At 36.9% G+C, this 27,053-nt stretch overlaps 1 protein-coding gene across 1 annotated transcript in view; it reads right to left on the bottom strand.

Annotated features, from left to right (window-relative positions):
- TAF3 (TATA-box binding protein associated factor 3) overlaps positions 1-25,701 on the bottom strand; it is a 168,806-nt gene extending 143,105 nt beyond the window's left edge. The window contains exons 1-2 of the mRNA XM_045858073.1: positions 25,341-25,701; positions 20,425-20,667 (exon numbers count right to left, since the gene is read on the bottom strand). Coding sequence (XP_045714029.1) covers positions 20,425-20,667; positions 25,341-25,506 — 409 coding nt within the window. The 5' untranslated portion in view covers positions 25,507-25,701. The remainder of the gene's footprint in view (positions 1-20,424; positions 20,668-25,340) is intronic.
- Between the last annotated feature and the right edge of the window lie 1,352 nt (positions 25,702-27,053).

Raw genomic sequence — 27,053 nt, 5'->3', positions numbered from 1 at the left:
GTATCCAACTCAGAAAAGAACTCACTCATATTAAGGATGAATAATCAATAAACAGATGAAGTTTCAACATACATATCTCTTGTTTCACTTTTGTCTCCCTCATTAAGATAAGAGAAAACATCGACCACCTTTCATGTTGGAACAGTATGTTGTTGCAACTATAGTTTGGTCAAGAATATGAGAGCTTAGCAAAAATCAGTAAGAGCATTCTGTGAAAATCAGTTGACTATATGGAATTTACAATAAAGAGCATTGTTTATTTTATTATTTGTAAATTGTGTACTACACATTTCTGTTAGTAAAATGCATAATGAACTGCAACTGCACATACATGCATTCTTTTTTTTTTTTTTGAGAAGCAGCTGTAAAATATTCACCAGAATACCAGTGAGTAGCACTCTCTTTATGTTGACTTGAGTCCTTTTCATTCTACTCTAGTGGTCTTGGATAGCTTTTTAGATAGCCTACTAGTATGACAAAACAGACATAAATAATATATAAACAAATGAGCATAGCTGTGTTCCAATTAAATTTTATTTATTAAATCAGGCTGCTGGCCAGGAACAGTTTGTCAACTTCTGGTTTAAACTTAAGTAAAACAAGGAAAGCTTATGTTAAAACTTCATTTGCTTGTCAACTGCGTGAGCTACTTCTTAGCTAAATCATATACAGTAGTTTCAGAATACTGGAAGAATATTTCCTCATATTTTTGGTATTGTTTACAATGGAACAGCTTCAGGTACTAAACATTTTGAAGTTTAATCTACATTTCCAACATTTTTCACTATCATTTTCTTAAGTTTAGACAATCACAAAAACATAACCAAGCCCTGGCTGGGTAGCTCAGTTGGTTAGAGCATCATCCTGGTATGCCAAGGTTGTAGGTTTGATTCAGAGTCAGGGCACATAAGAGATTCAACCAATGAATGAATAAATGAGTGGAACAACAAATTGATGTTTTTCTCTCTCCTCCGTGCCTTTCTTTCTCTCCCTCAAATCAATTAAAAACAACAACAACAACAAATCAAGCCCTGACCTGTAGCATTTGCTGATTTCTGTGAGGTAAGTGCTACCACCATCACTGATTTCAAAGTACCAACGCGATGTTCCTGAATGTAGAACTGCGAGATGTACAGTAGCATATAGTTATACTGTATCCCTCCATACAGATATAAAACCTTAACCTCAAGAATAAAATAACTAGGATGTGATAAGTTTTGAACACCTTTGCTTTTAATATATGTAGTTTTAAGTTTATATGATTTAATTTTTAATAAAAGCTGTGTTAAACAACCAACTCACAAACTTTCTAAATATTTAACAATGTTGTCCTGGCTGGTGTGGCTCAGTGGATTGAGCACCAGTCTGTGAAGCAAAGGGTAGCTAGTTCGATTCCCAGTCAGGGCACATGCCTGAGTTGTGGGCCAGGTCCCCAGTAGGGGGCATGTGAGAGGTAACATCCCATTGATGTTTCTCTCCCTCTCCTTCTCCCTCCTTGTCCCTCTCTCTAAAAATAAATAAATAAAATCTTAAAAAAACAATGTTTAGCCGTGGCCAGGTAGCTCAGTTGGTTAGAGCACCGTCCCAATACACCAAGGTTACAGATTCGATCCCTAGTCAGGGCTCATACAAGAATCAACCACTGAAGGCATAAATAAGTGGGACAACAAATCAATGCTTCTCTCTCTCTCCCTCTCTCTCTCTCTAAAATTAATTTAAAAAATTAACAACCTCACAAGTGGGTATGAGCCAACATCAGCATACCAGTGGACCCACATGCCAAAGATGGGACAATCTGAACACCAATAAGGATAATAATAACTGCAATGGACTGACCCCCATCAAATTTGTTGAAATCCATGGTTTCTAATGATAGATTTCATTAGAAAAACACATGCACAACTACTTGGTGACTGCTGAAAGAAACTAGTGAACTAATTTATTACTTTAAAAACTAACAAAGAAAAGAGATCAAACATTTATCCAGTTGTTCATATATAAAGCATACCAACTACGTAACAAATAGTAGGTGAAGGTTGCTTTTTCATTATAGAAGTACTCTAGCTAAAAAAAAAAAAAAAAGATTATAATTAGAGCGTCACTATTTTGCAAGTTCTGTTGACCTAATGGCTCATTTTTTAAAAAGATTTTATTTCTTTATTTTTAGACAGAGGGAAAGGGAAGCAAAAAGAGGGAGAGAAACACTGACATATGAGAGAAACATCAATCAGTTGCCTTTCACACTCCCCTAACCGAGGACCTGGCCCACAAACCAGGCATGTGCCCTGACCAGGAAACGAAGTAGCAACCTTTTGGTTTGCAGGTCAGTGCTCAGTCCACTGAGCCACACCAGCCAGGGCTTAATGGTTCAATTTTTTTTTAAAAAAATCTCTCTCTCTCTCTCTCTCTCTCTCTCTCTCACACACACCCACCCACCCACCCACACACAATGTGTCCCCTGGTGGAAGTACACATCTCCAACTATGAAATAGTTTTGCCAAAACAATCAAACCTGACCATGATCAAGTTTTTAGATCCAGCTATCAATTTATAGGATACATAGAGGACCATGTAAAACCAAACCATTAGGATGCTATAAGCAAAATTCAGTTACTGAAAAACTCGACTAGACGAACAACTCAGTTTCTTCAACAAATATGTTAATACAAAAGGAAAAGGGAAAGAGAGAGGGATGGAGAGGGAGAGAGAAAAATCAATAAATCACTGGAATTGGAAAATAAATCTGAAATCCTAATTTTATCTCTTAAACACTAGAATATGTATTACAAGCCTAATATTTTAAATAATACCAATTTTTAACTTTAAATTTACATATGGTATGGGTTTTGCCTCCCACATGTGACCTCCCCAGATTGATAGCATTAGTTGTCCTATCAATTCCAAAATAAAATAAATGCTCTCATTCATGAGAGCAAACCAATGAAAAGTACAGTAACTGCATGTGTGCACCTTAATGAAAACACAGTGAAGACTGAATCTACAGTACATCACTGAGAATAGAAAATAACACAGTCGTGTGTTACTGTTAGCTTACCAATTAACTCTGGCCTATCAGAGAGAATTTATCAAGACAGAGATTCACGTGTTAAGCAAATCCTATATTATGTCATTCAGTGGTTTCCAAGCATTTTTAATAAATAATATCCCCTTTATAACATCAAAAGATTTCATGAACCTCCACAATAGTTTTAATTCTGGTATATGTTAATTAGGGAAATACAAAGTAACAGAAAGCTATGAACTCAGCAATACCAAATGAATTTGTATGTCATGAACAACTGTTATACACATTTAAAATAGTTTATATACATACAGACATATATACATATTAAGGTTTTTTGGATTTAGTCTATATATAATGCTTATGCAATATAAATTCACATATTACATGCAGTAACTCTAGGTATTTGCAGAAGTCCAAGATCTATAGGGTAAAACCAGTGGCATAGATATCCAAAATCATTCTATGGGCCTTTGAACCACTAACAGAATGGCTTATAAATGAGAATATCGCTTATGGCAACAGTATTTAAATACAAAATTAGTGCAGTAATTTTTTTTAAGATTTTATTTTTTATTTTTAGAAAGAGGGGAAGGGAAGGAAAAAGAGAGGTAGAGAAACATCAATGTGTGGCTGCCTATCAAGTGACCACCACTGGAGACCTGGTCCAGAGCCTAGGCACGTGCTCTGACTGGAAATCGAACTGGAAACCTTTTGGTTCGCAGGCCCACACTCAATCCAATGAGCTACACCAGCCAGGGCTAATTTTTTAAAAATATATTCTTTGGAATTAGAATGCCTGGGTTCAAATCCCGGATCCCTAATTGCTAGTGTATAACCTTAAAAAAAAGTTATTTATCATCCTTATACCTCAGTTTGCTCATGTACACAATTCTGAGAACAGTAACGGTACTTAACTCACAGGGTTACCATCAGAATTAAATGAGTTATTTTGTGGGAAGCCCTTATATGAGTGTGTGACACCTAAGTCACAGTAGGTTAAGTATTTTTTTTTTTAAGATTTTATTTATTTATTTTTAGAGAGGGAAGGGAGGGAGGGAGGGAGAGAGAGGGAGAGAGAGGGAGAGAGGGAGAGAGGGAGAGAGAGAGAGAGAGAGAGAGAGAGAGAGAGAGAGAAAGAGAGAGAGAAACATCAATGTGCGGTTGCTGGGGGTTATGGCCTACAACCCAGGAATGTACCCTGGCTGGGAATCAAACCTGGGACACTTTGGTTCCCAGCCCGCGCTCAATCCACTGGGCTACGCCAGCCAGGGCAGGTTAAGTATTGTTTATGAAATTTCATCAAATACAAAATTTAGCCTCTTGTTCCTCAAGGTGTGATATAAACTCACCACGTGTTATTTTTTTGTTATTAAAATTTAGAATGGCAAAGTTGAAAAAAGAAAGCCACCAAAAGCCCTGCTACGAAACATCTGTTGAAACACTTTATATCTGTTAAACAAACATGTTTACTGATAGGCTCTGCTGCCACAGTAGGTTAAACATCAGTTGGCTCAACAATCACATAGTATTTATAAGAAGACTTATGATATGTACCATATAGATATGTAAAAGTACAGAATTTTGTGCCACTCTTTATTTTCCCAAAGCATTTTTTTTAATACCACAGAGAACAACTCTAGGTATCCTTTTCTTCCTAACAAAGCCAGCTTTACTAAAAATGAATGCACTAACAACTTCATTTGAAGTTGAACTTTAAGAAATCCTTTAATGCAAAACTAAGTGTATCCCTGTTACATATTTAACTTGCAACAGGATACCCAGCAGCTATCAAGGGACCTGGAAAGGCTTGTTAGTTGATGATGAGATGCCTGCTGAGATGGGCTCCACACACAGGTAATACCCAACTGCAGACAAACTCTTCCGACCTACATCTCAGTCTCCTTTAAAGTTAATCTGAACACACTGTCACATGAAAGGAAATGAAAAGTGAGTTTTTCTCCTTCACCATGGCATAGGGACTTCCTGAGTTTTTCATTCCATTGCTGATTGGTCCAGAAATACTATTTCCTTCTAACTATTCCCAATTGTGTCTGTCAGACATAATTAGGATTGCACACTAAAAAGAAGTGTTAAAAATGTAATAATGCCATTAAATCCGATAAATATATATTTTTTTTACTTTAACCCTCAATATGTCAGGAAGAACTGGCATTACCATTTGACATCTGAGTCTAATGGAACTTTTATACTTCTAAGTCATTTGCAGAAGTATGAATAATTTACAGAAGCATGACTAAAAGGGCTGTGAAAACAACTTTCTTAGAAATTGTAATAAGATTTAAACACAGCAAACCCTTTTTATCATGTAAGTTTTGGTGTATAAGCATAAAATGTGAAAAAAATATTATCATACATCCTTTTAGCAAAATGGGATGGTCTAGGATCTTGTCATAAAAATATTGTTGCATAATGAAGCCCTTCCTTTGCATGTCCAAAATGAGAACATCATATTTCTTGTTTGTCCTGAGAAATGCTGTTTACTTGTCAATTTTAAGTTGAAGAAAATTTACCTAGGTTGTTGTCATCTGAAGACTCAAGAATCTGAGATTTTATTTATATGACCAATTTCTTCACCATCATCATCATCATCATCCAGAACTGTTGCAATATCTTTACATTTATTTTTTAAATGCCCAATAGTTGTGAGACATATTAAGTTTCTCTCTTTTCCATTATAAGTAGAAAATAAAAAATTCTACACTTTCGCTGTGTTCAATGAAATCTAAAAGTAGACTATAACAATAGTGTTTCCAGTCTGCTTTAATACGTTACTGGAATAGAATACTCTGGTGCCACAATTTAAATAATCAAGGGTGAAAATTTCTTTCACTAGTGAATCATCCTTATCTGGGAGATTTCACCATTCTTCCATTTTATTATTTGTCTTTTCTTAAATTAGTTGGGAATAATTAATGAGTAGTGATAGTAATACAAATTCCTATCATGATAAAATAGCAAAAAGTTTCAAGATACAGAAAAATAAGATCCCAAAACGTAACTCAGATTTGTAAAAAGATTCAATGGACCCATAGGATGACAACATAGACTGACTTTTATTCAATTAAAAAAAAAAGTAAATATTCTCTCTCCTGAAAGTCTCTAAGAAAGAATGAAAATCATAAAATTCCAATGTTTTCAAATACTAAGAACTGCTCACAAACAAAACTTAAAAATAAAAAAATTGGTCCTGGCTGGTGTGGCTCAGTGGATTGAGCACTGGCATGCAAACCAAAGGGTTACTTGTTCAATTCCCAGTCAGGGCACAGCCAGGTCCCCAGTAGGGAGCACACCAGAGGCAACCACACATTGATGTATCTCTCTCTCTCTTCCTCCCTCCCTTCCCCACTCTAAAAATAAATAAATAAAATCTTTAAAAGAAAAAGAGTAAAAGAAAATTGTACTATTTTAACAAACTAAATATTCTCTTTATAAATAAAAAAGGAATAAGCACACTAAAAAATAAGGACAACTTATTTTAAAATGTAAAAATGTGTATTCATTTAAAAAAATCTTCTAACTGGACTTTGAGATAATGTTTAAAAATCAAAACTGGAAAAGCAGATACTAATGGATAATAATTTCAAAATTTTAAAAAGAATATTTAGAGTTTCAGAAAGGATAATATAAAGCCTTCGCTAAATGTCAAAAGGAATTCTGTTCTAGGTACAGAAGTTTTCTTAAGGAAAATAAATATTAAATATATTCATATGGAACTGTTCTAACAAAGTTACACAGAAGCTAAATTATTAAAATTGTATTATTCTTTCTAAAACAAGTCAGCAGTGGTTTAAATTATATGCTTTTTCCTAACACTTTGAAAACATTTTTTTGTATTTAATTGGATATTCATTAACACTAACAGAAAAGGAAAGAGTGCCACCTACTGAACTAGAATCACTTCCACATTAAAAAAGAAAATAATTTTCTTTTTACACTGCAGAATTTGATGTCTCCAGCAAGAATAAAGTAAACGACAATTAAATACCACTAACTAGCAGAGTATACTTAAGCATTACATATTTACTACATAATACTTGATAAAAATGAATAATTTAAATCAAGTCTGATTACACGAGGAAGAAATAATCAGAGTGTCAACTGCGCACATACACTCTAGTAGAACAAAACATGAATCATTCAACACTGTAACATAACATCACAGTGCTCACAACAAAAAGAAAAAAAATACTGCTTGTTTCCTGTGGCAAAATTAGACACAAAAAACTACACTTATGTTTTATCTAAAACAAAAATTCTTAAATATGTGTAAAGGTTAGAAAAAGTTGATTAAAAGTTACTAAACGTGATCATTTAAACTAAGCTCATCACCAAAAAACAATGGAAGAGAGAGAAATATGAAAGATAATTTATTATAGATCTGGTCAATATAACTTGCATATTCACATATATCTTAAATTTACTTCACTCAAATTTAATTAATGCTATCCAATTTTGAGTTATGCTATGGTCTTCAAGGTGTGAGTCAGCTGGAGGTGCAATTTACACAGGAAGATGGAACAGTAGCTCACTTAACCAGAATGCAGGAAAATACCCTAAGTAGAGGAACACTGAGTCCCACTCCGTGCCATAGCACTTCACACACCATGTCAGAATTTCCACATTAGAAAGAATTAAAGTGGGCATTATTATAAATGTGTACTTTTATTATACTGTGAGGGTATTTTCAGGATACAAGGGTATGACAACCATTATACTTGGTGATGAGAGTTTTAGGAACAAGCTGTAAAGGTAGGCTTACTCTCAGAAGACCAAAACAAAGACCTATGATAATATTATAGATAACATTTTTCTCATTCAGTTACAACAACAACCAAGGAGGCTATTATCCTCATTTTACAAATGAGGGAACTAGGACTTGAAAGGGGAAAGAGTAGACATACTACATTTGAAAGAAAGCTTTAAAAAAAGGCTTTAAACTATCATACTTCAGTGAAATAGCAAATTATAAGTTTTGGGTAGTCAAATATCACATTACTAAAGTCAACATCAGGCATCAATCACTATAAAAATGTTGAATATAACTTAAAGCCCTGAACTAATAAACTAAAGGTTAATGCTTAATCTTTTATAGCAAAACTAATGTTAGGTGTTTTCAAGCAATTTCTGTTCTAAGAAATCAAAGAATATTAATTCAGTATGCTACAAAGACAAGCAGAGCTATCTTCTGATATACTCATTACACCCTGAGGTTGATGAGAGGAGAGCCTCTGTACCCCCACCACGGAGCTCGGTGACTGCCACAGAGGGGGCACTCTATAAGTAAGCTAGTAACAACAACAAGTAAACCTGGCCTTTTTTTAATGCAAGTGCAACTGCTGCTCCTAACAAGCAAAAAAGTAGACCCTGTATACCAGGTCCATGCCAGATAATATAATCTTGAACTGTACCTGATTGCTGTTTTTAAAAAATAAATAAAGCATTAATTATCCAGGTGAAGGATGCTTCAGGTGAATGATACAAAGTATATTCTAAATTTTACCTCCAGATTAGGCCAGTCTGTTAAGATCTGGATATTTAGATAATTTCCTACTCAGTCTCCCAAACTTGAAACCTTAGCTACTCTCTAGCATGCTCTGGACAACTCCATCACCAAATCCTGTCCAGTCAGTATTTTCCATTTCTGCTCCTTTCTCCACATCATTTCCCACACTCAGAATTCAGGTGCCACCATCTCTCCGTAGAGGACTGCAACAAGCTCTATCAACACTTCCCAATGGTCTCCTCTCTCTTGAGTCCATACTCATTATTACCAGAATTTACTAATCTAATTATCTTACCCATCTATTTAAAAATATCCATTGACTTCCTCGTCCTTATAGCATACCAATATTCCAAATTATAATTTGAAATCACATATAAACGTTACCTAAACATTTTTTCCATACAGGCTGGAAGCTTTAGGAAGGCAAAAACAGCTCTTTCATGTCCACCTCTATATCTCCAGATATAAACTGTGTGCTTCGCTTACAATAGCTTCTCCCTAGCTACTTGACGAGTAATAAAAAAAAAATGATTTTGAAATTCCCTTTAGCACCAATGGCAAAAATAACCACTGTAAATGAAGCAAATAACAGTATTTTCTGAAATAGGAAAGCTCTATGTAGCCACAGCAGGTAACTATTTAAGTAAAATACAATTACTTCACTGTCCCAAATAAGACTCAACTTTAGGAAAACAAGACAGAATAAACCCTAATTTAGCAACAAAAGCACAACCTCAGGGTCTTATGCCAAGTCAGCTGTGTAGCATCTCTTGCCCCACTCCTCCCTCCCTGCCCACGCACGCGCGCACACACACACACACACACACACACACACACACACACACATCTGCAAGAAATATAATTGGAGAGCAGAAATGTTAAATTTCTGGAAAATTTAAAATTTGGAAGAAAATTTTAAAAATCTTTTTTCTAATCTGATACTCAGAAGGGGAAATTGACACATTTGGTAATTGTGGTAAATAAAACATGACACTTAATTTTTCTAAGGTATTTAAAAAGATTACCTGTTGATTAAGAAACATAAAAACTATTTTATGACATTGAAAATGTAGGACTTCTGGCCAAAATGGAGGCGTAGGTAGATACTTTGCACAACCAAAACACAAACAACAAATTTAAAAGCAAAAAAATAACCAGAACTGCCAGAAAATCGAACTGTATGGAAGTCTGAAAACCAAGGGGTTAAAGAAGAAACATTTACCTAGACTGGCAGGAGGGGCAGAGATGGGCAGCTGGGGTAGACAGGACTCGTGACAAGGTGGCAACTAGCAGAGTGCGCAGTCCCACATTTGTGTGTGGATAAACTGGGAGGAACAACTTAGGACAGAGACAGACCCTACAACCCAAGGTTCCAGTGTGGGAAAAGAAAGCCTCAGAACCTCTGACTGTAAAAACCCGTGGGGGTTGTGGTGGGAGGAAAAACTCCCCGCATCATGGGAGTTTATTGGAGAGACCCACAATGTCCTAGAACATTCACAATACTTCTCCCCCCGACCCCAGCAAGAGCAGTCAGCACCAGAAGGGCCCAATTTACCTGTGGGTAGTGGAGGAAGTGACTGAAAGCCTGCAAAAGGTGAGCAAGCAGCATTGTTCCCTCTCGGACCCCTCCCCCTCATACAGCGCCACAATGCAGCGATGTGGGTTGCCCCACCCTAGTGAACACCTAAGGCTCCACTTTTACTATTTAACAGACACACCAAGACTAAAAAATATGGCCCAAATGAAAGAACAGATCAAAGCTCCAGAAAAAATACAACTAAGCAATGAAGAGATAGCCAGCTTACTAGATGTAGAGTCCAAAACTGGTAATCAGGATGCTCACAGAAATGGTTCACTATGGTCACAAAATAGAGGAAAAAGTGGAGGCTTTGAAAAGCGAAATAAAGGAAAATGCACAGGGAGCCAACAGTGAAGGGAAGGAAAGTGGGACTCAAATCAACGGTCTGGAGCAGAAGGAAGAAATTAACGTTCAACCAGAACAGAATGAAGAAACAAGAATTCAAAGCAATGAGGAGAGGCTTAGGAACCTCCGGGAAAACTTTAAATGTTCCAACATCTAAATTATAAGGGTGTCAGAAGAAGAGAAAGAGCAAGAAATTGAAAACTTACTTGAAAAAAAAAATGAAGGAGAACTTCCCCAATCTGGTAAAGGAAATAGACTGCCAGGAAGTCCAGGAAGCTCAGAGCCTCAAAGAAGTTGGACTCAAAGAAGCACACACCAAGGCACATCATAATGACATTATGATTAAAGATAAGGACACAAATAAGAAGATAGTTACCTACAAAGAGGTTCCCATAAGACTATCAGTTGATTTCTCAAAAGAAGACTTGCAAGCAAGAAGGGGTTGGAAAGAAGTATTCAAAGCCATGAAAGGCAAGGACCTATATCTAAGATTACTCCATCTGGCAAAGCTATCATTTAGAATGGGAGGTCAGATAAAGAGCCTCCCAGATAAGGTCAAGTTAAAGGGGTTCATCATTACCAAGCCCTTATTATATGAAATGTTAAAGGGACTTATTAAAGAAACAGAAGATAAAAAATATGAACAGTAAAATGACCATAAAATCACAACTATCAGAAACCAAAACAGCCCTGGCTGGCGTAGCTCAGTGGATTGAGCACGGGCTGGGAACCAAAGTGTCCCAGGTTCGATTCCCAGCCAGGGTACATGCCTGGGTTGCAGGCTGTGACCCCCAGCAACCACACATTGATGTTTCTCTCTCTCTCTCTCTCTATCTCCCTCCCTTCCCTCTCTAAAAATAAATAAATAAAATCTTTAAAAAAAAAAAAGAAACCAAAACCTAAAAAAACAAAAACAAAAACGAACTAAACAAACTAGAACAGGAACAGATTCACAGAAATAGAGATCATATGGAGGGTTATTAGTGGAGAGGCAAAGCGGGGGGGGGGGGGGGGGGAAAAGGTACAGGGAATGAGAAGCATAAATGGTAGCTACAAAATAGACAGAGGGAGGTTAAGAATAGCATGAGAAATGGAGAAGCCAAAGAACTTATATGTACGACCAATGGACATGAACTAAGGTGGTGGAATGATGGTGGGAGAGGGGTACAGAGTGGAGAGGAATAAAGGGGGGGAAAATGGGTTAAGCTGTAATAGCATATATATATATATATATTTTTTAAAGAAAATGTATTTTTATTTGTACAAATCCAGACAGACTGAGAGGAAAAAGAAATTTCAGTAGGGAAGACAATTTTGGCCAAGTCGACTATAAATTGTAGTCTGTCAAATCTGTGTGTGCTGGTACTTTCAATCTCTATTTTGAAAAGTATGCACCCTTACTTAAGGGTTAAATTTGGTGGCTTGAATGCAAAGCAAGAGATACCCATCTTTTAAAATTATGAAATTTATATGTTGGAGGTAAGAAACCATTTCAAAGGATAATAATAATAAGCAAAAAAAAGCAACGTAAGTAAAAGAATCTAATAAGATGTTATGAGAACATGATTTTTAAAAAAGTAACTGTCAAGAAGTCAATTTGAAAGAAAAAGAAAAAACTTAAACGGTTACAAGACAAACCGTTCTGTTTTTACACTTGTACTAGGAGGATAAGTGCCATGGTAATGAGCAATGCAAAAAGTAATGGGCTAAGACTAAGAAACTGGGGACTCAACTGCCATCTCTATCAACTAAAAGCTGTGTTACTTTAGGTAAGCTACTTTTTGAGACTGCTTCCCCAAAATTCTGAACAAATTTCCCTGAGGATAGCAGTCAGGTAAAGCAGCAATTTTCGACCTTTTTCATTTCATGGTACAAATAAACTAATGACTAAAATTCTGAGGCATACCCAAAACTATATTTTCTGCAGATCTGAAAAAAAAAAAAAGGTATAATTTTGATTCATCTACACCAGTCAGTTATTGTTGTATTGGTAGTTGGCATTGTTTTATTTCATAGTTAAAGGGGGAAAATAGGTCAGTGCCCCTGACCAAATAGTCAGGTAGTGCACGTTCTAAAAACTCTGTGGCACACTAGTGAGCCTCTTTGCAGCACATTGGTGTACCATGGCACACTGGCTGAAAAATCACTGAGGTAAAGTAATAGGACTTAGGTTTTGTGCAAAAGGTGAAATAGAGTGAATGTAGGATTTGAAGAGGAAGCAGGACCAGGGTAAGTTCTGGAAACAAATAAAGCTAATAATTACAACAAAATATATTAAGTGTGATGGCAGAGATATACAGGGTAGGGCAAAAGTAGGTTTATAGTTGTGAATATTCAAAACACAGGGTTTACTCTTATATTATTATTTATGAACTATCATTTTATTTCCCATACTCACAACTGTAAACCTACTTTTGCCCCACCCTATGCACCCATAAGGACACCCAAAGGAAGGGAACTCCAAATCTGCCTCAGTAAAGATACGGAGGCCCATAGTTCTTTTGGGAAAACATAAGCAAGTTAATGATTCTAGAGGTTAAAGATTGAAGCAATGAGAGGCAGAAAATTAATATGTAAATGTAGGCAGAAGTCTCATCATGGAGGACCCTATAGGTTTACAGAGAAATTTGTACTGAACATCATAGGTCATCACCAGAAATCAGCCCTCAGGGCTCGCATACTGTAGAATTAAGAAAGACAAACGAACAAACAAACAACAAAACAACAACTCCAGGCTACTACCTTGGGTACACAGAATACTTTGCTCAGACTCTTGCCCTCCAGCCTTGCAAGGTCTTGAGAGGAAAGTATGAGAGGGTTAAGGGAGGAACCAAGTGTGAGGTTGAAATTGGGGCCCAGAGGCATTCTGCTAGCCTATCCATTAAGGCTGGCTTGATGATGGTACTACTCCACTTAGGAATGTCCTGCCCATGCAGAGATTTCCAACAACCACAGAAAGAAAGCCAAAACTGAGGAGGGAGGGACATGTTATTCATGCCTCTCCCTTCAATCCTGTTCCTTGTGTGGGACTCAACACACACTGGGGATCCTAGATGCAGTACTGAATGACATCAACTATCCTAATCCAGCTCAGTTCTCAATTTTCAGTGAAGTAAATTGAATTTACGAAGCAAGTTAATTCACCTCCCCGCCTTTTTTAAACTTCCATTATTCCTTCTGTAAAGTGGGAATGGTAATTGCACCTGCCTTTCTTTAGGGGTTGCTTCAAGATTAATGAGATAATGCTAATGAAAATACCATGTGATATCAAGGACAAATTATGTGAAAATTGCTTTTATATTCCTATTTTCAAATAAACACAATATTAATATTTTAGTGACTAAAAAGCAGTACAAATTTCCTTAATAATATTCTTCTGTTCTTTTAGTAAGTAATCACAGTCATAAGAATAAACATCTTTTCTCTAAAATAAATAAGCCTATTTGTATTTTGAATGAAAAAAGAAATTTCTCTCTAAAGACGTTTTTGGTTTTCCTTGAGAAAAAAAGGTTGCTCACTGCAGAGAAAGCTAATAAAGTGTTTTATATTGTGTAATATACTTGCTTCCTGTTTAACAGTTTATTGTGGAAGGATAGTTCAGACAAAAGATAAAAATTTAAACAAAAGGAATGATAAGTATTTTAGAAATTTTTAGAAAACAAACTTAGCAGAACTGGTTATGGGCATGAAGCAGCAGGAGTAAAGGGATCAAAGAAAACTCTCACTTTTCTAGCTTGAGTGACTGGGTAGTAGAGGGTGCCACCAGTTAGAATGGATAACACAGGGGTATTAAAGTATGGTAACGTATGCAGCCTTTGACATATCAATATGAGATGCCTGTGGGAAATGTGGAAACAGCCCACTGACAACTGCATACAGAGTCTAAAAAGCATGGTATGCAGATACAATTTGGGGGTCATCAGTACCCAAATGACAGCTGAAACAATGAGAGTACAGAATAACACACACTGAAACTAAGCACAGTAAGAAAAACAGAAGGTCGAGGGTAAAATCTGGGACCACTAACATTTTAGAGGTAGAAGAGCCATTGAAAATGAACACATAAAAGGCACAGAAAATGAATCAGTCATATACGGAAAATTAGGAGAGTATGATGTCACTAAAGAAAAGTAAGTTTCAAGGAGTTCCCAACAGTGATAAATCCAAGAAGATGCCATATAGGGAAGTCTGGAAGAAAGTGGAAGGTATGGCAATGCAGTTTTTGGATCTCACCAAATTGCCACATAAAAATAGAGCAATTAACATGCTAAGGTAATAAAGTATGTGCACTGATGCCAAAATACAAGCAGATGACCACCAATAGCCACAAGACCCAGGTATTACCATCCATACAGGGGCAAGTGGTGAGAAGCACTAGGGACACTGGCCAGAGAGAGGAGGCCCTCAGCAAGCCAACGGGTATTCACTGAAAGCCTCGCAGGCTATGTAAGAAGGGTGGCTGAGGCTGAGAAGTGTCTGGCGACTTCCAGGATGGGTAAGTTGACAGGGACTGGGGTATGGGGGGTAAGATCTATGGGGAGGGAAGAGTTAAGCCCCTGAACTTCAAATCCAACCCTTTAGGACAGAGCCCACTAAGAAAAAACTTGCTGGGACTAGAATCACAATTGAGCAGAAAAGCGAAAAGAAAAAAAACAACAACTAGCATTGAGGCAAGAGAAGATCCAGATAAAATTGGTGGAAGAAAGCAGAAAAGCTCAGAAAGCTACCCTATTTTTGAACAATACACAAAAGCAAAGGAGGGAGCACATAAAGTTAGAAAAACCACCCTGAACTCCTGAACTTCCTTCTAGATGTTCAGAAAAACTACATCCACATATACAATTTCTTTTTTTTTTCAACTTTTTTAAAAATATTTTGTTTATTTATTTTTAGAGAGGGAAGGGAGGGAGATAGAGAGAGAGAGAGAGAGAGAAACATCAATGTGCGGTTGCTGGGGGTTATGGCCTGCAACCCAGGAATGTACCCTGGCTGGGAATCGAACCTGGGACACTTTGGTTCCCAGCCCGCGCTCAATCTACTGAGCTATGCCAGCCAGGGCTCCACATATACAATTTCTATAACAAAAAGAAGATTAAATACCAAAATAACATCCCTATAAGCAATGAAAGCATATGAAAGAAAGTCCAAAAACAGATGAAAACTGTAACATTCTACTTTAAAATGGTCATAAAGGAACACAAATCAAAATGAGAAAAACTCAGCAACTAGGTGACAGAACTCAAGAAAGCAGCTACATGATCTGAAACTGGCATATGGCACAGTCATAAAAATTGGGGTGAATAAAAGAACATAAGCAAAAAAAAAAAAAAATTTTTACCTGCTTTAGTAATCATGAACAATAAAGTATTAACATTGTATGTGTAACCAGGATATGGACAAATGAGTAATTATGGAATGTTTTATCATCTTTTTCATCCCTGGGAACCAGAATTAATGTTACGGACAAAAGTGTTTACTGCTGTAACATAAAAGTAAAAACCCTAAGGTCCTGAATTTAAATTAGAAATATGTGTATAAAATCATGAGTTACCTTATCTGTTATCTGTTTATCTATCCACACATATCTATATGCATGTTTTTAAGTGTAAATATTTAATTACTATTGCCAAGAAACAATGACAACCCAGTTGTATAATACCCCAAGCGCCCATACTGTGGACTTGAAATGCTATTTCCCAAGAAGCCCAGGGTTTTTGGAAAAAATGATTGATTCCAAGGGCAAAACAAGAATATACAAGATGAGCGTAGAATAATTTGATACACTAGGTAGCAAGGGCGCTATCAAAGACTACTAGCATCATGTCAAAAAGACTCAAAAGTCAGACTGAAGAAGATGCCTCTGGCCAAGGATGGGACAATCTGAGTTGCGATAGGGTATAACTAATTAGTCACCTATGCATGACCAAGAACCAACCCAATATTTAAAAACTGGGTATATACAATCAAAGAATCAGGCATGTCTCTTCCTTTCCCTGTGTGAATTGTATCACTAAGTAACTCAATAACAGATGGGGGAAAGGATTTCCTCATAAAGTTATTTTAACTACAGAATGAAATATAAACAAAATGATGGAACATCACTACCCTGCAACCCCTACTTAATTAATGGATCTAGGCATTGAGCATAAATACTGCTAATACAAAAATAAATACATACATACATACATACATACATACATACATAAATAAATAAATAAATGAAGTGAAAACCAGACATGAGCTTCCTGGCAAAAAACACAACACTGTATACATCTCGCCAAAGGTATTGAACCAGAGTCTGATCCAGCCTCAGATTCTCGCTGCCAATTTGCAAGAAACACATTTAACTGCACAATGAGTACAGAGTCAGCAAAACCAAGACTGTGGTAATCCTGTAAGTCAAACCACCCAGATTCTTCAACAAATACATTGAAAGAAAAAGAAAGGGACTTGACAGGGTCAGGGTTGGTGGATGGGCAGCTGTAGACTTAAAAGACATGTGAAGTAAAAAGAGAGAGGGGTGTTAAAGAAACTAAAGTGTCCAAATACACACTTGGCAGCTTTCAAACATGCAATACGGGATTATTAACCACAGTCACCACGTTGTACATTGTATCCCGTGACATTTTTGTAACTGTGAGTTTGTATCCTTTGACCCCTTCACCCATTTCACCCGTTCCCCCCACCTCAGTGAACCACAAATGTGTTCTCTATGAGCTTGTTTTTTTTTAATTAAAAAATTATGATTATATAGATAAATATATAAATGTAAGGTTCAGAAAGGTGAAGTGACTTGGTAAGACTATCAACTCAGTAACTAGTTGAGTTCTGCTTGAATGGCTCTATGAAGCCCGTGCTCTTTGTACTATAGCCTGTTGCCTTTTCAGTCCTTCTGCTCTTCCTTTTTTCTTTTTTTCCTTCTATCTGTGGTTAAGTCTTTCTATTCCTATACACTTACCATCATAGAGAAGACACTGAAATGCTCCTTTGACATGAACCAAGTTGAAGCATTGATAAGATGGTAGTCCCATGACAGTTCTTTGCTAATAGTATTTTATAACCAAAGTCAGGCATCTCACATGTAGCTCTTGAGGAAGTAAAACAAAAATAAAGAACTTGGCAAACAGGTGTTATCATCAAAGTTGTTCATGTCTATACCACATTTTGTAGCACTAACCAGAAGACTAGGAACTGTCTATCTAACATGCTGTACCCACGAAAAAAAGAAATTTCTTATTGTTATGATTTATTAAGTTGACTTGTGTGGCTATATTTTAAAAATGGTAACCACAGGATTGCATTTTATATCCTTTATCCTGCACAGGGCAAAGGTTTTGATAAATATCTTACTGTCCTTCCTATTATTTATTGCATACTTATGAATCATATGCATAGCTTAAGAATCAGCAAATTCCTATTCCTTAAAGAATCCATAAGTGCTATCTAAAAAGAACAGTGTTCAGGCTTATGTTATTTTCCTTTTTAACGATTTTATGTATTTATTTTTAGAGAGAGGGAAAGGAGGAGAGAAACATTAATGTGAAAGAGAAACATCAATTGGTTGCCTCTCTTACATGCCCTGACGAGGAACCGAACCTGCAACCCAGACATGTGCCCTGACCGGAAATTGAACCAGTGGCCTTTGGCTTTGAGGAACAATGCCCAACCAACCAAGCCACAGGGGTCAGGGCTATTTTCTATTTTAAATGTTTATAATTTATATTGCATAAAATGGCAAAGGAAATAAAAATACTCTTTTCTTCAAATATTCCAGAAGAGAAACTCAAAAATTTTATAATAGTAAGTTCTGATATAAATCAGTATCTAAAGTCACTAACTTGTGTTTCATACTCCTTCACTTCCCAATATAAATCTAATATCTTAATCACATTTCCTTGGTAGTATTTAAACATAACCATATCATTTTAAGAGAATTGTATTCTGTATTATTTACATGTTATAAAAATAAAACAAGAGGGGCCAAATGGGTAAGTGGAGATTATTATCGAAGTCCTAGGCTTGGTTTTGAGTAGTGAGTTTGTTAGAGGTTATTTATAAAAAATAATTAAGTAACTCTCTAAATAAATAAATGAAGGTTTTGTATGGATCAAACATAAGCCTATGCACAAATCAAGGATTAAGAGTAATCAAATATCCACCTGAGCCTAATTACCAAGGCCAGAAAAAAATCAGTTTAACTATCAAATAGGAGGTATAATAGGAGACAGAAAGATATGCAAATTACAAAACAGTTAGATTTCGAATGCTCCAAAGGGCAGAAAGAAAATGGGCTTATGTTCTTTAAATAGAGAGGAACATAGTTACAGCTCAATCACATGTCACTTGGTAACACATGTAAGACTGGTCATTAAACTTTACCACTGTCTAATTCACTGACAGAAAACTCATAATCACTGTTTATCATTCTGAGGATCACTGATGTGCCAGTTATTCACATATTAATGTCTTTCTTTTAGTCCCTCATACAAAAAGCCTTAAGTTTTCTCATAGCATTTGGTTATCATTCATGTTTTCTTAGCACAGATCCAAATGTTGTGTACTTCTAAGTGCCTTTCAGCTAAAAATTTCAGAGCCACAAAAAGATTATTATTAAAATACAAGAGGACATATCATGGATTTAATACTTAGCACCACTTTCATACAGATGTCTAGGAAGCTTAATACATTATATTTAATGACAAGAGCAAACAATGAAATTCCAGGCCTACTTGATATCCACAACCTGTCTATAAGAGAATGGAGTTTGTTTCAATCAGGCCTCTGCACAAGAAATCCTTCTTTGAAAATGTTGATATGAAATGCATTTGATATGTTTTTAGAATAAATAAGTATGTGTTTAGAGAAGTTAAAAAATATAGGTTTCTAAGATCAAAAACAATGATATCAGGGAATATGAGGTTTAAAGAGAATGACTTTACATAGGGGATTATAAACAGTAAGATTTCCTCAAAGGCAATAAAAGCTACAAGTACAAATAAATTCAAAGGTGGGAAAGAGACAGAAGACAGTTACAAAGGCAGTGGGTGAGGGCGAATGAGTAGTCACTGTTCAACGGTTACAGATTAGAGAAGGTGAAAAAGTTCACAGATGGATGGTGGTGACGGCAATACAACAATGTGAATCATGCCCCTGAATTATACATCTAAGAACAGTTAAAATGGTCCATTTATGTTAGATGTATTTTACTAGAATGAAAAATAACTAAGTAAAAGTTATTTCTGCTATCATTTGCATTATTCTGAAATACACCTATGGTTTTAGAATTTTTAAAAAAGAAATGAATTCCTATTTTTTACAAGGAAAAACATTTTGCATCTTTAGAATCTAAGTAAACCTAAATGATCAAAATGTAAAATCATGCAGGAAAAAGAACTCTGCAATGACTTATTACTGTGCCTGATTAGCTATTACTTTATAATAAAAAGTTCTATATAACCAAACAATAAACATTCTACTTATCATTAAATAGTGAAGATAAATCTTCAAAATATTAGAGAATGTTTACTCACTGTTTCCAGAAGCATCCAACTCACATTAATAATAAGCAGGAAGGAAAAGAGCTAACCCAATTTTTCTGCTTCAAAGGTTCCTAAGTTAAACATCCATTCTCATACAACACATCCACTGAAAGACTTTTCTGTGGTTATGTTCAGCTCTCCCCTTCTTAAAATTTACAAAGGAAATAAATGCCTCATCAGACAAAACCTTGATAAGGTTGCACTCTGCCTGGTGATACCAGGTGTAAGTTTGTTGACTTAAAGGTTAGAATTATTTTTAAATAACATTAAGATATTTTGATTGCATTTGTAGAATTTATATGTTAGCACAGCATTTTACGTAATTCAATTAGGAAAACTAAGAAGACTAAAACCCCATTAAAATGATTACATGAGTATATATGAGTAAGAAACAAACAAAAAAATCACAAACCTTCTTGAGAAGACACAATGGGTGGCAAGTAATCAGGAATGTATTCTTTTCTTTCCTCTGCATCTTTACTTCCAGGCTGAGGAAACTGGAGTACATTGTTCTTACTAACAGGAAATGAAGGAATTTGATGTGGGAAAGTGACAGGTTCAATATTATGGATATAGTCCTCTAGTTCATTAAGACTAACTCCCATAAGTTGGAAAGCTTCACTGACATCATCCAAAATTGGGTCAGTTCGGCCATCTGAAACAAAGTCAAAAGCAAAGCAATTATTTTAAGAAAAATTCCATGAATATTTTTAAACACATTAAGAAAAAATTATTAACTAAATATGTAGCAGAATCAACTATATTATATACTCAAGACCTAGTTGTTAGAAATAATTTAATAAATTTTAAATAGAACATACTATTTAAACATTAGAAAGCTGATTCTTAAAATCAATTTTAAATATGATCTGACAACCAGCCAGAACACCACAATTTATATTAACAATTTGCTGGTACAAAACAAATATCAAAAGTAGTTTAGGGATGGTGAACAACATCTGGAACAGTGGCTGACACAAAGTAAATGCTCAATGAATATTACTATTATTATTTTTTATTAAATAACTAGAATGCTGTGCTAAGTAAATGGTCCCAACATTTTTTCTTTTGATCAACGATGCACCTCTGGAACCAAGGATAATGACTGGCACAAAATCGGCACTCAATCAATAGTTGTTAAATGAATTCTACCGTTGAATCAATTTTTTAAATCCAAGGAAATTTCAGAAAGAACTTAGATCATAAAGGTAATTTACATATAAATGTTAAATGTAATTAAAAGACACTATATAAAAGAGATAAGATAAAAAGATTAAAAGTTATATATAGTAAGATTCTCTTTGGAAAAATAAGTTTCTCCTATGTCTACCCTTAGCAGAACTTAAGGTCTCTACATCTTTTAAAACTACATCTTTTAAAATATCCTTTAAAACTATGAAGCCCTGTCTAGTGTGGCTCAGTGGACTGAGTGTTGGCCTGGGAACTGAAAAGTTGCCAGACTGATTCCCAGTCAGGGAAGATGGCTTGGTTGCAGGCCAGATCCCCAGTTGGGGGTGTGCAAGAGGCAAATGATAGATATTTCTCTCCTTCTCTTTCTGCCTTCCTTCCTCTCTCCCTAAAAAATAAGTTAAAAATCTTAAAAAAAAAAAAAAACTCCTATGAAAATTGCAGTTTCTGATTTCTAGTAGCCAAAAAAAATTTTTACTGAAATTTCCTATGATTACTTCTAATTTATATGTCTGAAATTAAATCACGCTGTAAAACTAAAAAGAATAACCCAAAGTTTGTGAAAATTAGACACATGCTTGCTCACACATACAGAGGAAAGGAAAGCTCTGGAAGGATATACACCCAACTGTTAACAGGTAAAAGGGGTAAAAGCTGAAGGACAGGGGAAGAAAGGAGTTGAAGCAAGAGACTTTTATTCTAACTTCAAACACTTCTCTGCGTTTTTGAGTAGTCTTTGAGTTTTCTACAAGTATGGGTTACTTCTGTGATGTATAATAAATAAAATTAATAGTCATTCTTCCTCTTAATTATGTAGATATACATTCTAATTCTCGTCCTATTAAAAGACATTATTATTTTCTTAATCTAAAAAATAAAATCATAAATTCCTCCATATGCTTTGCAATTTCAATCTAAGACCTTTTGGTACTTTCTACTCCTCACCCTCACTTTCTTTTTGGCCGTGGATTTCATAATTTTGCCTGTCTATTCCTACTATCACTATCTCAGTATAGTTTCAAGTTCTCCCAACTTGAGTCTCTCTTGCACTTGACTGACAGTATAATACTCTTAAAATGTCACTTTCATTATACCATTCCCCTCTTTAGGAAGATGCAGTGATTTCTACCACATTTTAATTTGCCTTTAAAGTCCTTCTCTAGCCTGATTTCACTCTTCAACATTTTCCTCTACAACCCACCACTGGCTTAATATGTCAAGCTGGCCACCTCACTGGTACCTTTATCACATTTAATTCCATGTGTCTTAGTTTATGCTTTTCTCTAAACTAGCATGCTTCCCTCCATTATACAACCATACTTCATAATTCAACTCAAATGTCATCTTTTCTGTGAAGTAATCCTGACCCAGAACCCATAGCCAACAACCACCTCTCCTGTACCACATTCCTTTTGCATTTGCTGCCTACACCATACAAGTGTTAAATTATAATACCAATCTTAAGGGTCACTCTGAAATATTTAGCACTTGCTTTCAGATCACGCACACATATTTTATACATAACATAATGCATACAGACACATATGCCCCTGAATACTTTGACAAATCATTACTTTAGGGAAATTTAAAAATGCATTATTTGTTGAATTAATAGTAACTTCTGATGCTTGCTTTACCTTGAAAGCATTTTTGAAAAAAGAAACAAATACCATCATTTTGTTGTTGTTGACATTTTGATACCCATGTATAAATCTTATGGGCAGGGATTGTACCTAAGTAATTTAATGTCTCCAAAACCTAGCACAATGCTTTAGTTCATAAGTGGTTAATTTAGCTCAACAAATGTTTGTTGAAAAGATGAAAATGATTTTTTAAAAAGATTTTATTTATTATTTATTTTTATAGAGTGGGGATGTGAAGGAGAAAGAGAGAGAAAGAAACCTCGACTGGGGACCTGGCCTGCAACCCAGGCACGTGCCCTGACCAGGAATTGAACTGGCAACCTTTCAGTTTGTGGTACAAAGCCCGACCCACTGAATCACACCAGTCAGGGCAAGACAAAAAGAATTTAAATAAATAGAATATAAAACTGTATGGTAGTAATCTGAGGTTATAGAATTTAAAATTAAAATAAGGATAATGAAGAAAGAAGAATATAAAAAAAGTCTGTAACTAATAAGTATACCAAGAATTAGAATTCTTAAAAAGTCACCAAACCATAATGGAAAATAATGAACCTGATAATTGTATTTTCACTAAAAGCAAAAACATCAACTACAGAAATTGGGTAATTAGAAAAGGGGTTCACATTAATTCATAACAATAATCAGTTAATGACTTTGGAATACCTGCTTACTTGGAGTGCCAGCACATATTCAGTTTCAGTGTATATGTGAAAAGTAACTATGTATTCAGGGAATGTCCTGATTACCTAAAGGTATAGCACATCTGTTCTTATTTAAGGAACTTGGTAGCAAAAATATAATCTAGACTATGCATAACTGTAACAGGATTCTCCAGGAACTTGCAAGAGAGGGCAGGAGGTAAAAGCAGCAAAAGCCAAGAAGTACTGTAGTGTGCTGGCGGTGTACTTTCAAGATAACAATGAATGAGTTACACATTCATTGAAATCAAGCATTCAAAAAAAATACACACTTTTAAAACTCAAAAAGTGAAGTGATTACATAGCTATTATGGTTGTAGGTTATCAGTTCATTCACTTATTCAACAAATAGTTCCTGGGTGCCCAGCATGCTGGGTTACAGAATACAAATACAATAAATATGTCTCCTGGGGAGGATATATGAGGACGTGAGAGATAAACACAGATGATTACAAACCAAGGTGTTAAATAACATCACAGATACACATACAGACTTATGAGAGCAAATAACATGAGTTTCCTAAGCAAGTGACAAGTGAATCTCAAAATATAAGTAGCACTAGTGGTGGACGAGGGGATGAATGACACCAGAAAACAACACGTACATAGGAATGGATAGCTTAAAATGTTTCGGAAAAAGCAAGTAGCTCAGCATGTTTGCAGATTAGGATGGCAGGATGGCAGAAGATAAGAAAAATGCTAACTCACAAAAAGAACTGAGTGTTAAGAGATAGATTTTCAGCCTGTAAACAACTGAAATATTTTAAAGAACAGCACAACCAGATTTGTGTTACAGACACATTATTTGGGCAACACTATGAAAGCTGGAGTGGAGATTGGGGTCTAAGAAGTAAAGTGTATCCATGGGCCTCAGTCTGGGAATCACTTTAACAAAACAAAATTTCCTATGAAATATTTTACCGAGTTCCCCAGTTTGCCATCTTAACAATAATGATCCAAAATTTAAGGGGTAGTTTTCCCCACCAAGCACAAGCATCACATCAATAAGATGATGATGTATGGCTTCTACTAAATATTCCAAATTATTAACCACCACCAGCTATAGATGCTACTAGGCACATTCACTTAGTACTGTATCTCAGAATACCTGCGGAACCTTGTAACTTGCCTATAATCCCTCTACCAAACTTTGATAACGACTGACAAAAATATGGAGGAAATCAATGGGTACCTGTTAATTTAAATGAAAGTTCAGCTAAGTGAAACTGACAAAGTTGGCCTTGGGGAAGGAGTAAGGAGAGAAACTGTCTATGAAATGAACAGACACAGAAAGAGGCAACGTCCCTAATAGAGCAGAGCTGTCAGCGAGTTATGTTATGAGCTGAAGAATGGCTAGGCTTGTAAGAAACGGCCGGTAGACGGAGCGCCTGTGACAACTAGTTGTAGTAGTTTGCGGGCAAGGCAGCAAAAGGACCAAAGTAAAAGAGACTATGGCATTCTGGAGGTGGTTCTACACGCAGCAAAACAGGAGACCATGAGAAAGACCGATGCACGTTACAGATCAGAGAAGAGTAAGAGGGTGTGGAGCTGCGAGCCAACACAGGGCACCCGGCTGGAGGCGGGAAGTTAGCGGACAAGGAAGAGACACCACAAGGATGACTAGTGTTTCCAGGGACAGTGGAAGCGGAGGGGCGTCAGGGGCCAAGAAGATTCACCATCTCGGGGTAGAAGTGAAGGACGCACACCTCAGAGACGCTGGGATAGCGACGGGGAGACCGGAGGTGTCACTCGTGACTGTCCAGAGGCAGCCCTCCCGCACCCAGCCCGGTACTCACAGAGCTCAGAGTACCGGTGGCAGCCCCGTCCCAACTGCTGCAGATAGCGCTGCAGCACGTCCGTGAGGAGGTGGCAGGCGCTGAGTTGCACTGAGTCCCAGCCCAGCGCCTGGCAGATCTGCGCCACCGAGACCCTCAACAACGACCTGGAGTAACTCTCGCACATCCCGCTCCGTGGACTCCACCGCAGCACTGGCTGCCACTTCTCTCCACCCCCGCCGCCTAACCTTAGCAGAGCCCCCGATTCATCCTCTAGGGCCCCTGCGGCGGGGAAATCGTCCCTCCGACCCCTGGCGACCACCTCAAAGCCTCAGCAGCACGGAGCGCGCCAGCCTGAGAGCCGCCATTTTGGACTCGCTCCGCCTCCCGCTGGACGGTCGCCGGGGCAAGGCAGCACTAGCCGAAGGCCGAGAGCGCGGAGAGGGAAGCTCCGCCCCGTAGGAGCAGAGCGATAGTGTCGGTATCGACTCTCGAGATTGGAAGGTTGCAGGAAACGGTCTCAGATCGCAGGTGGGGGTGCAACTGAGGAGGTAGGTGCTTGGGGCTTTCCTGGTGGGGGTGGGGGCTCACTTGGAGAGGAAAGGAGACGGGATTGTCAGTGGTTTAGGGCTAAGAGAGGGAATCAGGATATGAAATGACAAACGCGGGTGTTAGAAAGAAGTGGGAACCCGAGAGGCTGGGAGTGCAGGGATTTAGGGCGTGGAAACCCAAGTGCTCCCTCGGACGCCCGTCTGATCCGGTCTTGCCTCTGCTAAAAGAAAACAAACAAACACAATCTGAGCTACTTATAGATTGTATAGATTAAATCCAGTCCAAGAGGTTCAGCACGCCATTCAGAGCCCTTTATCAGTAGAGCGGGGACTAGGATGAGGACAATGTGGAAGAAAAGGGGCCATATATTTAACCTGACAAGCTCAGGGGAGGCCTGCGTGGTGGTCTTACAAACTCAAGAGACTTAAGGTAACCACAAAGAGTGGTCTGAAATTAAAACTTTCTAACTAAAAGCAGGCCACAGCGGGTAGTCCTGGTATTTTTCCCTAACAAAAGTCGTTCTTTACTTTAACAGACTGTCTGTTGTCGTTTTGCATCTACCATAACAATACTTTTGGAATGCCAAATTTCCTTTTTCCAGACCCCTCAAAGCACAGGAACCGCACCAGGGGGAGACCACAAACCCCCACATTATTATTGTTATCTGTTCATTGTTGACTTAACTATCCTGTACCCCACTTGTGTTAAAGTGTCTATCATTTTACTTTTTACCCAATTCCAGAGGTTTCCCTGTTTTGCTTTCTCCCGCCTCCCTAATCTATCACCAATGGATTCTGGATTTCATGTAACCTATTTGTGCCGTCTCTTTTGATTGTAATGTATAAAATAGGGTGCAGAAGTGCCATTCTCTGGAGCATATTCTCATGTCTCTGAGGTTATGGTTCCCGGCAATTGTCATCAGTTTGGCTCAAATAAACTCATAAAAATTCTTACAGGTTTTATGTTTCTTACATTGACATGAATTAGGTACTGGCCTGGGTGCAAAATTTATGGGAGTACCAGAAATTTAATCAAGATCAATAATATTTTTACATATATATATATTTAAATTCAAACCGCTGCCAAATAATTTCTGCCTTACTTCATTATAATCCCAGCCCTCGTTCCAGTGAAATTTTATTGACCAAAGCAGGTGTCTTACAGTGGGCCGCAGTTTGCCAG

Source organism: Phyllostomus hastatus, unplaced genomic scaffold (genome assembly GCF_019186645.2).
Source record: "Phyllostomus hastatus isolate PE091 unplaced genomic scaffold, TTU_PhHast_1.1 phas_scaffold_1674, whole genome shotgun sequence".
Taxonomy (NCBI): Eukaryota; Metazoa; Chordata; class Mammalia; order Chiroptera; family Phyllostomidae; genus Phyllostomus; species Phyllostomus hastatus.
The sequence above is the reverse complement of the archived record's forward strand: the minus strand, read 5'-3'. Positions and strand labels throughout refer to the sequence as shown.